At 40.8% G+C, this 16,983-nt stretch overlaps 1 protein-coding gene across 12 annotated transcripts in view; it reads left to right on the forward strand.

Annotated features, from left to right (window-relative positions):
* adgrb3 (adhesion G protein-coupled receptor B3) overlaps positions 1-16,983 on the forward strand; it is an 835,097-nt gene that overhangs the window by 351,629 nt on the left and 466,485 nt on the right. For 6 of the 12 annotated variants that reach the window (XM_063040268.1, XM_063040273.1, XM_063040274.1 and 3 more), the window contains exon 3: positions 10,723-10,833. The exons of 2 other annotated variants lie outside the window; for them this stretch is intronic. In XM_063040268.1, coding sequence (XP_062896338.1) covers positions 10,723-10,833 — 111 coding nt within the window. Of the gene's footprint in view, positions 1-10,720; positions 10,834-13,971; positions 14,016-16,983 lie in introns of those variants that run through there. 4 more of the 12 variants (XM_063040277.1, XM_063040280.1, XM_063040272.1 and 1 more) reach the window with 3 other exon arrangements.

Raw genomic sequence — 16,983 nt, forward strand, 5'->3', positions numbered from 1 at the left:
AGTGCTTGTCTAAGTAGGTGAGCCACCTTCATACAAGCAAGGACAGAAAACAGGGCAAAGTGAGTATACTTATTTATTCAGTAAGCTATGGGTCAAAGTGTTTGGTGAGTACATTTCTAACTCTTCTGGCTTCAGTCTCATCCGTCTGTTCTGAAATTGTTAGGTTGTGTGGGGGGTTGCGTTCAAGAAAACAATGAAATGCCGCACTGCCGCCATCTGTTCCGGCACGTCCTGACAGCGTTTTAAAAAATATCTGTTTACCCCATCCACAGTGCTCTGCAAAATCGGCATTTTCAAATTTACACAATTTGGAGGGCATTTTAGAAAATCTCCGTTTTCGGGGGAGGAAACCGTTTCGGAGTGGACGGAGGGTCAAAACGAAGAGAAAGAGCTGCAGTTACAGATTGATCCGGTCTAGTGTGGATGTAGCCTAAGTCACCAGAGAGACACTGAAGCAGATACTGATTTGATTTGATGAAAACGACACATTTCACTGTATGTTTCAATGCACATGTGACAAATAAAGCGAATCTCTTTATCTACTGACTCTCGCAGCTATCTGGACTATTCCTCTTCTCACCCTGTCTCTTGCAGAAATGCCATCCCCTTCTCGCATTTCCTCCGTCTCCACCGCATCTGCTCTCAGGATAAGGCTTTTCATTCCAGGACGCAGGAGATGTCCTCCTTTTTTAAAGAAAGGGGCTTCCCTTCCTCCACCATCAACTCTGCTCTCAAACGCATCTCTTCCATTTCACACACATCTGCTCTCACCCCATCCTCCCGCCATCCCACCAGGAATAGGGTTCCCCGGTCCTCACCTACCACCCCACCAGCCTCTGGGTCCTACATAAATTTTCCGTAACTTCCGCCACCTCCAATGGGATCCCACCACTAAGCACATCTTTCCCTCCCCTCCCCCCCGCTCCGTTTTCAGCAGGGATCGCTTCCTATGTCCCCCCCCCATCCCTCCCCACCGATCTCCCTCCCAGCACTTATCCTTCTAAGCGGAATAAGTGCTATACATGCCCATTCAGGGCCGCAGACAGTCCTTCCAGGTGAGGCGACACTTCACCTATGAGTCTGCTGGGGTGATATACTGCGTCTGGCGCTCCCGATGTGGCCTTCTGTCTATTGGCAAGACCCAGCGCAGACTGGGAGACTGTTTCACTGAACACCTACGCTCTGTCCGCCAGAGAAAGCAGGATCTCCCAGTGGCCACACATTTTAATTCCACGTCCCATTCCCACTCTGATATGTCTATCCACGGCCTCCTCTACTGTCAAGATGAAGCCACACTCAGGTTGGAGGAGAAACACCTTATATTCCGTCTGGGTAGCCTCCAACCTGATGGCATGAACATTGACTTCTCTAACTTAGGTAAATGGCCCTCCTCCCCCTCGTACCCCATCCATTATTTATTTATATACACACATTCTTTTTCTCCCTCTCCTTTTTCTCCGTCTGTCCCTCTCACTATACTCCTTGCCCATCTTCTGGGCTTCACCCCTCCCCCTTTCTTTCTCCCTAGGCCTCCTGTCCCATGATCCTCTCATATACCTTTTGCCTATCACCTGTCCAGCTCTTGGCTCCATCCCTCCTCCCCCTCCTGTCTTCTCCTATCATTTTGGATCTGCCCCTCCTCCTCCCACTTTCAAATCTCTTACTATCTCTTCTTTCTGTTAGTCCTGATGAAGGGTCTTGGCCCGAAACGTCGACTGTATCTCTTCCTAGAGATGCTGCCTGGCCTGCTGCGTTCACCAGCAACTTTTATGTGTGTTGCTTGAAATTCCAGCCTCTGCAGATTTCCTCCTGTCTCTTTATCTTTATTACCTTGGCTCTGTGTGTATATTCACTGGAGTTAAGATGAATGAGGTGGGATCTCATTGAAACCTACTGAATATTCAAGATCTATGTAGGGTGGATATGGAAATGATGTTTCCAGTAGTGGAGAGCCTAAGACCTGAGGGCACATCCTCAGAATACAAGAATGTCCCTGTAGAACTTGCTTGTTACATACACCTGTTAGGGTGCATTCTTCAGTTACCTTATAAGGTAACCGTAGCCTTCAGCCAGGAGCAGATGTCATCAGGTGGTTCCCAAACTTCACCGAGTGTTTCAACACTTAACCACGACACTCTCCAGTTGGTGGGCCGGCAGTGGTGGCCAAATCACTGCCCATCTGCTCCTGGCTTCCAGCTTCCCTCCTCTCGCCTACTCCAAATCCAACAAAAGGCTCGCTCTGCCTCTTCGCCCATCCTGAGATAATGTGGAATTTCTTCAGCTAGATGGTGGTGAATCTGTGGACTTTATTGCCATAGATGGCTAGGAGGCCAAGTTATTGGGCGGTTGATGGGTTCTTGATTAGTCAGGGTGTCAAAGGTTACAGAGAGAAGGTAGGAGAATGGGGTTGAGAGGGAAAGTAAATCAGTCATGATTGAGTGGCGGAGCAGACTGGGTGGGTTGAATAACTGGATGGGTTGTCCTAGGGGGAGCGTTTGCCTCTGTTGTTCAGGAGCATTTAAACTAATGTGGCAGGGGGATGGGAACAAGTGCAGAGAGACAGAGGGGTGTAAAAGGAGGGTAGAAGCCAAAAGTAGTAAGGTGAAAACTAAAAGTGGCAGGCAGGCAAATCCAGGGCAAAAATCAAAAAGGGCCACTTTTCAACATAATTGTATAAGAGTGTTGTAAAAACAAGCCTGAAGGCTTTGTGTGTCAATGCAAGGAGCATTTGTAACAAGGTGGATGAATTGAATGTGCAGATAGTTATTAATGAATATGATATAGTTGGGATCACAGAGACATGGCTCCAGGGTGACCAAGGATGGGAGCTCAACATTCAAGGATATTCAATATTCAGGAGGGATAGACAGGAAAGAAAAGGAGGTGGGGTAGCATTGCTGGTTAGAAAGGAGATTAACGCAATAGAAAGGAAGGACATTAGCCAGGAGGATGTGGAATCGATATGGGTAGAGCTGCATAACACTAAGGGGCAGTAAACGCTGGTGGGAGTTGTGTACAAGCCACCTAACAGTAGTAGTGAAGTTGGGGATGGCATTAAACAGGAAATTAGAAATGCGTGCAATAAAGGAACAGCAGTTATAATGGGTGACTTGAATCTACGTATAGATTGAGTGAACCAAATTGGTAAGGGTGCTGAGGAAGAGGATTTCTCGGAATGTATGCGGGATAGTTTTCTGAACCAACACGGTGAGGAACCAACTAGAGAGCAGGCCATTCAAGACTGGGTATTGAGTAATAAGGAAGGGTTAGTCAGCAATCTTGTCGTGCGAGGCCACTTGGGTAAGAGTGACCATAATACGGTGGAATTCTTCATTAAAATGGAGAGTGACATAGTTAATTCAGAAACAAAGGTTCTCAACTTAAAGAAGAGTAACTTTGAAGGTATGAGATGTGAATTAGCTAAGATAGACTGGCAAATGATACTTAAAGGGTTGACGGTGGATATGCAATGGCAAGTATTTAAAGATTGCATGGATGAACTATAACAATTGTTCATCCCAGTTTGGCAAAAGAATATACCAGGGAAGGTAGTGCACCCGTGGCTGACAAGGGAAATTAGGGATAGTATCAATTCCAAAGAAGAAACATACAAATTAGCCAGAAAAAGCGGCACACCTGAGGACTGGGTGAAATTCAGAGTCCAGCAGAGGAGGACAAATGGCTTAATTAGGAAAGGGAAAAATGACTATGAGAGAAAACTGTCAGGGAACATAAAAACTGAATGTAAAAGCTTTTATAGATATGTGAAAAGAAAAAGATTGGTTAAATCAAATGTAGGTCCCTTACAATCAGAAACAAGTGAATTGATCATCTGGAACAAGGACATGGCAGACCAATTGAATAACTACTTTGGTTCTGTCTTCACTAAGGAGGACATAAATAATCTTCCGGAAATAGTAGGGGACCGAGGGTCTAGTGAGGGAGGAACTAAGGGAAATACATGTTAGTAGGGAAGTGGTGTTAGGTAAATTGAAGGGATTAAAGGCAGATAAATCCCCAGGCCAGATGGTCTGCATCCCAGAGTGCTTAAGGAAGTACCCCAAGAAATAGTGGATGCATTAGTGATAATTTTTCAAAACTCTTTAGATTCTGGACTAGTTCCTGAGGATTGGAGGGTGGCTAATGTAACCCCACTTTTTAAAAAAGGAGCGAAAAAGAAACCGGGGAATTATAGACCGGTAAGCCTGACATCAGTGGTGGGGAAAATTCTGGAGTCAGTTATCAAAGATGTGATAACAGCACATTTGGAAAGCGGTGAAATCATCAGACACAGTCAGCATGGATTTGTTAAAGGAAAATCATGTCTGACGAATCTCGTAGAATTTTTTGAGGATGTTACTAGTAGAATGGATAGGGGAGAACCAGTGGATGTGGTATATTTGGATTTTCAAAAGGCTTTTGACAAGGTCCCACACAGGAGATTAGTGTGCAAACTTAAAGCACACAGTATTGGGGGTATGGTATTGATATGGATAGAGAACTGGTAGGCAGACAGCAAGCAAAGAGTGGGAATAAACGGGACCTTTTCAGAATGGCAGGCAGTGACTAGTGGGGTACCGCAAGGCTCAGTGCTGGGACCCCAGTTGTTTACAATATATATTAATGACTTAGACAAGGGAATTAAATGCAGCATCTCCAAGTTTGCGGATGACATGAAGCTGGGCGGCAGTGTTAGCTGTGAGGAGGATGCTAAGAGGATGCAGGGTGACTTGTATAGGTTAGGTGAGTGGGCAAATTCATGGCAGATGCAATTTAATGTGGATAAATGTGAGGTTATCCACTTTGGTGGCAAAAACAGGAAAACAGATTATTATTTGAATGGAGGCCAATTAGGAAAAGGGGAGGTGCAACGAGACCTGGGTGTCATTATACACCAGTCATTGAAAGTGGGCATGCAGGTACAGCAGGCGGTGAAAAAGGCGAATGGTATGCTGGCAGGAGGATTCATAGCAAGAGGATTTGAGTACAGGAGCAGGGAGGTTCTACTGCAGTTGTACAAAGCCTTGGTGAGACCACACCTGGAGTATTGTGTGCAGTTTTGGTCCCCTAATCTGAGGAAAGACATTCTTGACATAAAGGGAGTACGAAGAACATAGAACATAGAATAGTACAGCACAGTACAGGTCCTTTGGCCCACAACGTTGTGCCGACCCTCAAACCCTGCCTCCTATATAAGCCCCCACCTTAAATTCCTCCATATACCTGTCTAGTAGTCTCTTAAACTTCACTAGTGTATCTGCCTCCACCACTGACTCAGGCAGTGCATTCCACGCACCAACCACTCTCTGAGTAAAAAAACCTTCCTCTAATATCCCCCTTGAACTTCCCACCCCTTACCTTAAAGCCATGTCCTCTTGTATTGAGCAGTGGTGCCCTCTATCTATTCCTCTTGTTATCTTGTACACCTCTGTCATGTCTCCTCTCATCCTCCTTCTCTCCAAAGAGTAAAGCCCGAGCTCCCTTAATCTCTGATCATAATGCGTACTCTCTAAACCAGGCAGCATCCTAGTAAATCTCCTCTGTACCCTTTCTAATGCTTCCACATCCTTCCTATAGTGAGGCGACCAGAAATGGACACAGTACTCCAAGTGTGGCCTAACCAGAGTTTTATAGAGCTGCATCATTACATCACGACTCTTAAACTCTATCACTCGACTTATGAAAGCTAACACACCATAAGCTTTCTTAACTACCCTATCCACCTGTGAGGCAACTTTCAGGGATCTGTGGACATGTACCCCCAGATCCCTCTGCTCCTCCACACTGCCAAGTATTCTGCCATTTACTTTGTACTCTGCCTTGGAGTTTGTTCATCCAAAGTGTACCACCTCACACTTCTCCGGGTTGAACTCCATCTGCCACTTCTCAGCCCACTTCTGCATCCTATCAATGTCTCTCTGCAATCTTTGACAATCCTGTACGTTATCTACAACACCAGCAACCTTTGTGTCATCTGCAAACTTGCCAACCCACCCTTCCACCTCCACATTCAGGTCGTTAATAAATTTCACAAAAGGAAGGTCCACCAGATTGATTCCTGGGATGGCAGGACTTTCATATGATGAAAGACTGGATCGACTAGGCTATATTTGCTGGAATTTAGAAGATTGAGGGGGATCTTATTGAAACATATAAAATTTTGAAGGGATTGGACAGGCTAGATGCAGGAAGATTGTTCCCGATGTTGGGGAAGTTCAGAACGAGGGGTCACAGTTTAAGGATAAAGGGGAAGCCTTTTAGGACCGAGATGAGGAAAAACTTCTTCACACAGAGAGTGGTGAATCTGTGGAATTCCCTGCCACAGGAAACAGTTGAGGCCAGTTCATTGGCTATATTTAAGAGGGAGTTAGATATGGCCCTTGTGGTTAAAGGGATCAGGGGGTATGGAGAGAAGGCAGGTACAGGGTTCTGAGTTGGATGATCAGCCATGATCATACTGAATGGTGGTGCAGGCTCGAAGGGCCGAACAGCCTACTCCAGCACCTATTTTCTATGTTTCTATAACCTAATTTTGCTCCTGTGTATTATGGTTTTATGATTTATCTAAGATTCTTAAATGCCCCGAATGTATCTGCCTTTACCACCATCCCCAGCAATGTATTCTATTCATGTGGCACTCCTTGTTTAACAAACATACCTCTGACATCCTCCCTATACTCTCCTCCAATCACATTAAAAGTACATCCTTTTGTATTCGCTAGTGCTGCCCTAACTGACAAAAAGTTGTGAATTCATTGAAACACCATAAATAATTGAATAATGAGGAAAGTTGATAGGTTAGATTTGAGCAGACTTATATTACTTAAATCCTGGAAAAACATTGGTTGGAAATACATTGTAAGATATCCACGAAATGGGTTGAAATTACTTTGATTCACCTGGCAATAACATTGTGTTAGACTCCAACCTTTGTATCTGCTTACATCAAGTGATATTTAGTGACTGAATTGAACTGTGTGTCCAAAGATTTGCTTGTGTCAGGTGGGTAGGGTCACAATTGTATGGTCTGAGTCAGGTGTCCTGCAGCGCTCCCTCTGTTAAGTGTTAATGTAGCCAAGACTCAAAATCACTACCTCTTCTCTCGACGAGGAATGGCATTGAGCCAGTTGGCACTCTCCGCCAGCTGTCCAGTCAAGATCAAAGTTCACCTCAAAGAGAGAGTCTTGTAATCATCACTTTGGCACAGAACCAATCCAGGTAATTTGCAAGGTACAGAAGGAGAGACTCCCATTAGATTGTACTTCAAATCAATAGTGATGTCAAGAGACATGATATACCATAAAATAGACAGCTCAGGTACCATTTCACGTGATCATCCCCACCCTACTCCTATCACCATCATTCTCCTTTATCTGCATAACCTTTTATTCCTTCCCCTATTCAATGGACTCTCCTGATATCTCTTACTTTGGAAAGCAACATTCTACTGTTCAACAATATAAACTGCAGTGGAACAGAAAAGGGTATTTAGCTCAAATCCTTTGGTAAAAATGGATAAGACAGGGAGTTAAGTACCTGAAAATGTTTAGCTGTCATGTCTCCCTTCAGACGCCAAACCTGCTCTTTGTCTTCAGCATTTTCCATTTTCACATTTCCAGGTTTAGTCAGTATCTTTTAGTTAAGACCTTCTGTTATCTCCATAGTTCTGGTAATCCTGCACTTTTCTTAGAATGTCAGCACATTTAATGTCATGGAATCCTTTTTCTTGCTGACAAAAAAAAAGATAGAGGCTTAGAAATTCAGTCACCTAGCAATGTTTATTTTGAGCTGTCTGGTGGATAGTGAGTGTAAAATCGATTGTGAAATGCAATTGCAAATTTAGAACTCTCAAAGGCCTGTGATCAGCCACCTCCGTGTCTGTGATGTGGCCATGCTCAGAATATGCAAGTGTGTTGTTACTCTACAAGGAACATCCGAATAACACCTCCTGAAGCTGAATTGCAGGCTTGGAATTAACAATTGGTGTAGACCACACGCTGAAAAGCAGCTTTTTAAACCTAAACCTAGTGGGGAGCCCTGCTAAAGGGATTATCAATCTGTAGCATCTTTGCTGGGGCGTCAAAGGGATGAAGGTTACCATGGCAGTATGAAGTTGAGGCCACTGATCAAATAAAATCATAACAGCTCATCATCCCTATCTACGGTTATCCCTTTTGCATGCATTAGGCCCATTTCCCTCTACTCCTTTCCTTTGAAAATCCATCCAAATGCCTTTTAATCATTGGAGTTCTGTATGCCTTTACTGCCTTCTTGGGTAGCACATTCCAGATATACCATTTCAATCTCCTTTAAGTTTCTCTTACTCACCTAAGATCTGTGTCTTCTAGTTCTAAGCTTGCCCGCCCTAGAAAAGGTACAGCTGTCGGAATTTTACTAACCTCAATAAAATCATCTTTCAGCCTCCACTGTTACAATGAGAATAAATCCAGCCTATCCAATCGTTCCTTTTTACTGCATCCCTCCATTCCTGGTAATGTCTTACTGAATCTCTTATGAGCTTTCTCTTTGGCCACCACATCCTTCTTGTAGTGTAGCAACTGGAACTGTACAATACTCCAACTCCAGTCTAACCAATGTTTAGCACAACTGCAACATGACATCAACTCAAAGGCTGAAGTCTGTATGGAAGGAGAACCTTCACCAAAGCTACGAAGATCCTGATGAATTCCATTTATTTGTCTCTACGAATGAAGTCCCAAATACATTCTTCACTGCTCTACCATGTTCAGCATGAAGCAGCAACTACATTGTCTATCCCATGACTCATTCTGATACATAGGGTTGGCAGTGTAGTGGCTGCTTAATGTTAAATTTTACACACCTTGCATCCTGCAATGATGTAAGGTGTATAGTGGTTATCAATTTCTATTTGAATGACAGCAGCTTCTAAAAGCTTCCTGCATAACACAAAGACCTTCACTACTAATAAAGGCAAGAAAAAATGGTGCTTGCATTGCTTAGGACAAGGCAGACTCTGAGTATATGTCATCATATACTACCGTGAGATTCTTTTTCTTAAGGCATTTACAAGTTAATAAAGAAATATAATAGAATTTATGAAAAATCTATACATAAAGACAGACAAATAACCAATGTGCAAAAGAAGACAAATTGTGCAAATAAATAAAAAAATACCAAGAATCTGAGTGAAACAACTTTCTCACATCTCTTACCCATTATGTTGGAACTGCCCTTAAAACAGAAACGTCAGAGTTCTCTCACTTGATCATTACAGCAGCAGCTAAAGAACACAGAAGTCTGCCTTTGGCCCATCGCTCTCTTCATATTACTACCATCAGAAAAGAGATACAAGAGTCTGAAGACACACATATAATGTTTCGGGAGCAATTTCTTCCCCTCCACCATATACGTATTCACAAGTATTCATAAGTAGGCACACTGGCTCTCCTTTCCCCTTCTAGCCAAAGAGTAATGTGTGCTTGGTGGTTCACTGCAGGCTAAACATCACAACGCTGTGCTTTGCTTGAGCTGGTGTAAAAGTGTGAGCTGTGGAATGGGTGATCAGTTGTTGGGCAACAGATCACCCATTCCGCAGCTCACACACTTACATCTGCTGGCACTTACCAAGTGGTCTTTTGTGTGTACCTGGAGTAAAGAGCTGATGGGGAGCCACAATGTACAGGTACAGTAAGAGTAGATCGCCTGTAGGTAAAATGCCGATGGAAGTGGGATCTGAGCAACCAGATTGAATTTTGGCTTACTATTGTACCCTGAACAATTCTCAACTCATACTACTGGCCATTGACTCCTTGCCCCCTTAGACCATTGATGTACAAAGGGATCTTGGGGTGCAGGTACATAGCTCCTAAGAAAGACAGCAGAAATTGATAAGGTGCTAAAGAAGGCATAATGCAGGCTTGCCTTCATTGGTCGAGGCTTTTAAAGGGAAGCTAGATTAGAGTATGTGGGGAAAGGAACAATCATAAAGAAATCCTTTGAGCAATCCAGTGGAATCGTTTTTCCAAAGAGTGATGAGTACATTGACCTTGCAGCTCAAAGCATAGCTGCGGGAAATGGTAGAGGTTCATTAAACTTGGGAACAGGAATGAGAGAACAATCAAAAGTTATGGGATTAGAATGAAAATGAACAGTGGTAGCAGGAGGCCTGCGAAGTGTATAAACACTGGCATAGAATAGTAAAATAATCAGTTTCAGTGCTGTATGTTCTATATGAGAGGCCCGTCACATCTAGCTTTACAGAAATGGGTCTTTTTGAGGTGTGCCCATGTTATGCACTGCTCAATTTACAGCTTTACAACCTGCTGCAATAATTTGTTACCTTCCTGATCAGGAGTGTTTGATTAACATGTTCAGTTTTAGTTTTATTAAAAACAGGTACAGGTCAGGCAGCACCTGTGGGGAGAGAAACTGAAGACCTGAATGGCCAGTGCATTTCTTTTCAGTATTCCTCAGACACAGATTTTCTAGAGAAATTTGACTTCTAAAGTACAAGGAGGAAGACCCCAATCTCATCTAAACCAATGATAAAATTATAGCAAACACGTGTAATTCAAATATGTGTAACTTGTTTTAATACACAGATTGGAATAAAAGTACACCACTCGGTACCTGTTTTATTCATGCCTTGTCATTAATTTCAGTAAAAATGCATAAGATGCAAATGTGAATGTGTGATTTGTACAACCATGGAGCTTTCATAAACCTCTATTCTGTCCTTAGAATTTGGATTGATGGCAGAGCATACAATAAAAAGTCAGCGACCTCGATCAGTTCATGAGAGAAAGGTCCCTCAGGAACAAGCTGATGCTGGTAAAATTATGCCACATACTGGTAATTAATTCAATAGTCTATACCTGTCTTTATTTGATCAACTTAACAAACCCACTGCATGTCTCCATAAATCTTTTTTTTTCTTTTAATTGTGCAGCTGATGTTTCTTGTATATTAATTGTTTTCTTTATGCTCAGTCACTTCAAGGTGTCCAGAGATACCTTCAAGTCAGTAGCTATATAATAATTGGTAGCATAGAATTAGAACTAAGATAACTCAAAGTCATTGCATGGAAACATTGAATTATTATTTACATGTCTTTCCACTAGTTTTGGACATACAGTACCCCAAAATGATGCATGAACTGAGTATGTTGAAATTTGAAATTAATGTTTGTGTGAGAATTTATCATGGCTTGGAGACACTGTTTGGGGAGCTCTTTTTCTTGGTTCTAGTATCTAGGGAAACCCCTGCTTCTCACAGTGTGGGGGAGTGTTAACCTAGTCTGCCTGACAGGAAATACACAGGATCAGGTGTAACACTGGTTTTTTATACGCCTGATTTTATTTGCATCATAAAGTCGACTTAATCCATGGTTTTCCTGCACAGGATTAGGTTAATATTAACCCCAATATCTCTGCAGCCTTTCATGTTGTCACTTTGTGTTTACTGTTAATAATGTGCATGCCACCAGAGCTTCTATAGGATTTGTGCTGTAGAAGAATGTTTACATTCAATTTCAAGACAATATTAATACTGGCTTTAATTCAGCAACTATAATTAACATAGACATTGTTCATCATTTTAAAAACTTTACAAACTCTCATATTTTCCACCTCTTGATGAAAATACAAGTCTGTTCGAAGAGCTAACATTTCACCCAACTCCTCTTATTAAGCATGGTTTGGAGGGTAAACTGCCACCATTCCTTAGCTGTTGGAAACAAACAGCTTCCCAAACGTACACATGTGGCAGACTAGGAAAAAGTCTTGTATTCTTACACTGGACAAAAGATTTTTGTTCATCTTACTTCCTCATGGTGTAGAATTTTATGTTCAATATAATTTTTCAAAAGCACACATTCAAAATATCACAAGCTCAAGCAGATGGAAATGAATATGTCTGAACTGTGGAGATGTTTAAGTGCTTAAAGATTAGTGTTTAGTGGATTAATGATAGACAATGCCCATCTTTCCCATTACATTCAAGATTCATGACAAACCTATTGCTTGAGACCCATTTTTAATTAAGAAGATGTGCTTCTGAAAAAGATTTCCAGGCTACGGGGTTCACATTTGAGAGGAAGGATTGGATTGGAAGAGAGAGAATGGAAGAGGGGACTGATAAAGTTAGCTGACTAGAATGAAGGTGTTCCCTTCCTGCCAGTCAGTCAAGGAGTGACATAGACAATAATGCTGAAGAAGCCTTCAGTTCAGTTTGGCCATCACCTTATCTGTTGAAAGTCAGACCATGGTAAGTAGCTGATCCAAAGTTCTGAATATTAGGATGCTCAACCACATTTATCAGGATATTCAAACAGGATTGAGTATTTTTATTTATCTTTACTTTTGCATGCTTTCTGAATTTAGATTCTCCTTTCTTCATGTTGTGCTTCTAAATTTGTTGGCATAAGCCTGGAATAAGTGGACAGTTTCACTGCAAAGGGTCATTGTATGAGTTCAGAATCGGTGTGTAACTACAGTTGGTGTTCATTGTAAATTTTGATTTTTGTCCAACAAATCTGATCAACACCACCATCCATGTGTACATAAAGTATATCAAAATTGCTGCTACATTCTCTCTAATCTGTCTCAGCATTAAACTATAACTTTAAAAAATGCAGATGCTGGAAATCCAAAATAAAACAGAAAATTTGAGAAATGCTCAATAGGTCAAGCAGCATCTGATAGGAGAGAAAAAGGGTTAATGTTTCAAGTTGATAGCTTCACATTACAACAAATGTTGATTTCAAATGGTATGCCTGAGTTTTTCTCCACAAATGTGGCACGACCTGAGTTTCTCCAAGATTTTCTGACTTTTTTTTGTTTTATAATTTTAAAAAGTGGTCTGTTTTGGCTTTAATTATATAATGCAAACTCATTTTTGCAAACATTAAAAAATATTTTAGGTTTGCAATTAAGACATGAGGGAACATTTTAAATTGAGTTGGATGGTATATTCTGTCATTTCTGTCTGTATTAATGTGTGTTATCTTTTGCTGTTTATTATACAAATAAACATTTAGAAAGTAAGTTATTGACTGGTTAGGTAGAAGAAAATACTCTACTGAAGTGTAATTCAGACTGCAGTTTATTTAAGAGATCTCTGGATGTGACAGTAGTTGAATAAAATTCAAACCCTCAGTCAAACCATACACAGAGATGCAATTATTGGAATTGGCAGTCTGGAAGATAACATAAGGAAAATAAAGTCATCATCTTTGTTCCTCATAGCACTACTGGTTACCTGTGTGTTGACTTCACTTAAGCACAAACACAAAATAAATGCTTCAGTGTGTCCTTCCTGCTAATAATTTCTCCCTTTCAGCAGTTTGTCATTTTGATGAAACTGCTGCAAGCATAGATATGGTCAAGAAGCTTTAATACAGCTGGGTTAATACAACAGCAGCACCAGAGTTTTATGAAGACAATGAAAGACCAAAGAGCCTTTTAAGAGAATCTGTATTAAAGCATTCAGAGAGAGTGAGGCCACAGGACATATTTAGATTGCTGATGGTAGTTTCCAGCGGTCATATTTGTTTACATAAAAAATTACTCCAATTTGTCAACTCCTTTCTGATTGGTAGCACAACAGCAGATTTTGAAGATAAGCTATTCCCCTTTCTCCCCGCCCCCCCCCCAACTGCCCACTCCAACTAAATTATACATTAGGAACAGCATTGTTTGTTTGCTTCCATTTTTATTAAAGAAAGAATTATCTTTGCTGCCCTTGAATAATTTGTTTTCCAAAAATGAAGGACTTTTTTTCTTCTGCTCATTAAATTAATAAAAACTTATAAAAACATAAGAAAACCAGAAAAGAACTGGGCCTCTTGGCCCCTCAAGCGTGACCTCCTCCAGTCAATATGATTATGACTTATCTCTTCTTCTGTTCTAGTTCCATAGAGCTCTCAGTTCCTTGATCTTTCCAAAACAAAAACATCTACATCCCATTTAAATGCCTCCAATGATCTAGACTTCAACCTCCCTTCGATAGACAATTCCTGAATGGCACCAACCAGTGTAAGAAATTACAACCACATCAGTTTCAAATAATTACCCTTTAATATTGTCTTGTTCGATATATGTCAAAACCACGTGTCAAGATGTATCATCTATGGTGTTATGCCCCCTCAAAATCTGATATGTTTCCATAAGATTACCCCTGATATTTCTAAATTCTGAAAAATGTACATTGAATTCCTTATTTGCTGATCACAGTACAACCTTTTCACTCCAGGAATATGCTGAGTGAATCTCTGTTTGACTCTCTTCAATAACTTTTTAAAATGGATTTCATGAAGTATGTCAGTGGTAATGAACCTGATTCAGAGATTCTGATGAGAGTTCTAAAGTACAGTAATCCTGTATCTGCACAAATGTAACAATACTTTCCTATTTCTGAACTCCAAGCCTCTTTCATTAAAGGCCAATGTACCATTTCATTTTCTAACTACTTATAGCAGCTGCCTGCTAACATTTTAGCAAATCGGGCATAAAACACCAAAACCTCTTTGTATTCACTCTTCTACAGTCTCTCTCCATTTAGATAATAATCTGCCTTTAGATTCCTCTTATGCTAATGAATGACTCATGCTTGCCATTAATCAAGCTTTCACCCACTCATTCAATCTATCTATAACCTGCTGCAGAGTTGAAATATCCTCCCCTCTTTTTCATGTTGACAACCTTGCACCTAGTCCCTTCATCCAGGTCTTTAATATAAGTTGTAAATAACTTAGGGTCAAAAATTGATCCTAGCCCAATCCACTGTTGGATTCTCCCAGTCTGAAAAAAAGAACCTTTATTTCTACTTCTGTGCAATGACTAAGTATACTTTGTTATCGTCAAGAATATTTGGTGAGGATCTAATAAATTGAAACAAAAATTTTCAAAATAAAACAAAAATGCGAAGTGCTGGTTATACCAGAAGATCTGTCAGCCACTGAGAAGAGAGAAGACTACTCTGTAATCAGAGTTGTAAGTTTAGTGGGAATAGCAGCTCCAGGTGGAAAAGCCATCATTTACCCATTTGGATGCAAGGAATTTGGTGACTTTTGTAGACATATAGTCAAAGCCCTAGTTCACTCAGCCTGTTCTCTAATCCAGGCAGCATCCTGATAAAACTCATCTACACCCTCATTAAAGCCCGCATCCTTTCTATAATGAGGTGACCAAAACTGAACACAATACTCCAAGTGTAGTCTAAGCAGGGTTTTAAAAAGCTACAACATTACCTTATGACTTTTGAAATTAATTCCCTGACCAATGAAGGCCAACATAACCTACACCTTCTTAATCACCTTATTAACTTGGGCTGCACCTTTGAGTGATCTATGGACGTAAACCCAAGATCTCTCTGTTCCTCCACACTGTTAAGAATCCTGCCATTAAACCTGTATTCTGCCTTCAAGTTCAACCTTCCAAAGTGAATCACTCTGTCTTCCTAAGATACCAACTTGCCTGCTGGGAATTAGCTCTCAGATCCAGCAATAGATTAAACCTAACAGGAGATGCAGACATCCCATATGTATTTCAATGAGGATTGTAGGGATGTGGAAAATTCTTTGTATTTTGTTTTATATTTTTAATGACTTTAAAATGTTATAGTTGATTTTATTTATTTTGAATGTCACAGACATTCAGAAGCATTTATAATAAACCTAACAGTTTTGACAGGCTGCAAAGCTTGAAGGCTGTCAAAAGTTATTTGGTGCGGATCTTCCCCAGTGCACTGTTAGAGGCCCAGAGACTACTCAGGCCTGATCACTGGAATCCAGCATGCTTCAGGTGAGCATGGTAGTCTCTCTATATTTGAAGCATGTGAGTTGAAGCACCAAGTGTTGCAGACAATGATCATGGGTGGGAAATCTCTCTTTCAGATGCTGACTGACTTGCTGCGCATATCTAATATTTCGCTCTTCGAACATGATGTTGGTCAATTATGCTCTTGAACTGATCGGTGACTAACTCTAGTTACCTGTATTTTCTTAATATTTCCTTAATATGGCTAATAAATAAATTCCATATTGGAAATCAGCAGTTAATCCGGCATCAATTTACATTTGCAGAGGAGGGTTTTAAATTAATACAGAAGTGTTTCTTAACTTTATTTTTGATCTGCTTGCACTTAAATTTTAGACCCTCACCCCAATAGTGACACAATTAGTGTATCTCTATTAATTCTATTATTTTCCTGTTATATAGGTTAAAAAAAAATCCACATCACTTTCGAAACCTGTAAATATCATGGCATACTTCTGTAAACTATTCTTTAAATTTAATCCTTGGATTCTAGGTAACATTCTAGTTAGTCTACACTACAATCCCACTAAGACCAATAAATTTTTTCAAATCTGTGTGTATAGAACAACTTTCTGGGTGTGAGGCACTGATTTAGCTCAAACCCTAGCTCCACTGTTGTGTAGTTTTGGCTTTGAAACTGTGTAGAGGTTGGTGCTAACTGTTCATTTGTGTGCACAGTCCATTCATACAAGAATTACACTTCCCTGTTTGAATAATACAAAAAAGAGTGAAAGGGGTTGAATATTAGAAACAGAACCCTTGAAAATACACTTAGTGACCACTTTATTAGCTACAGGAGTAGAACCCAATGTGGTATTCTGCTTCTATAACCCGTCACTTCAAGGTGTTGTGCATTCAGAGATGCTCTTCTGCACAGCATGGTTGTAACATATGGTTATTTGAGTTATCTGTCGCCTTCTTGTCAGCTTGAACCATTCTGATCATTCTCCACTGGCCTCTCTATTAACTCTGAGAGATTGTTGTTTGTGAAAATCCCAAGAGATGAGCAGTTCCTGAAATACTCGAACTACCCCATCTGGTATGAACAATTATTCCACAGTCAATCACTTGGATCACATTTCTTCCCCATTCTGATGTTTGGTCTGAAAAATAACTGAACCTCACGACCATGTTTGCATGCTTTTATGCATTGAATTGCTGCCACATGATTGGCTGATTGGATATT

This window comes from Mobula hypostoma, chromosome 2 (genome assembly GCF_963921235.1).
Source record: "Mobula hypostoma chromosome 2, sMobHyp1.1, whole genome shotgun sequence".
Classification (NCBI taxonomy): Eukaryota; Metazoa; Chordata; class Chondrichthyes; order Myliobatiformes; family Myliobatidae; genus Mobula; species Mobula hypostoma.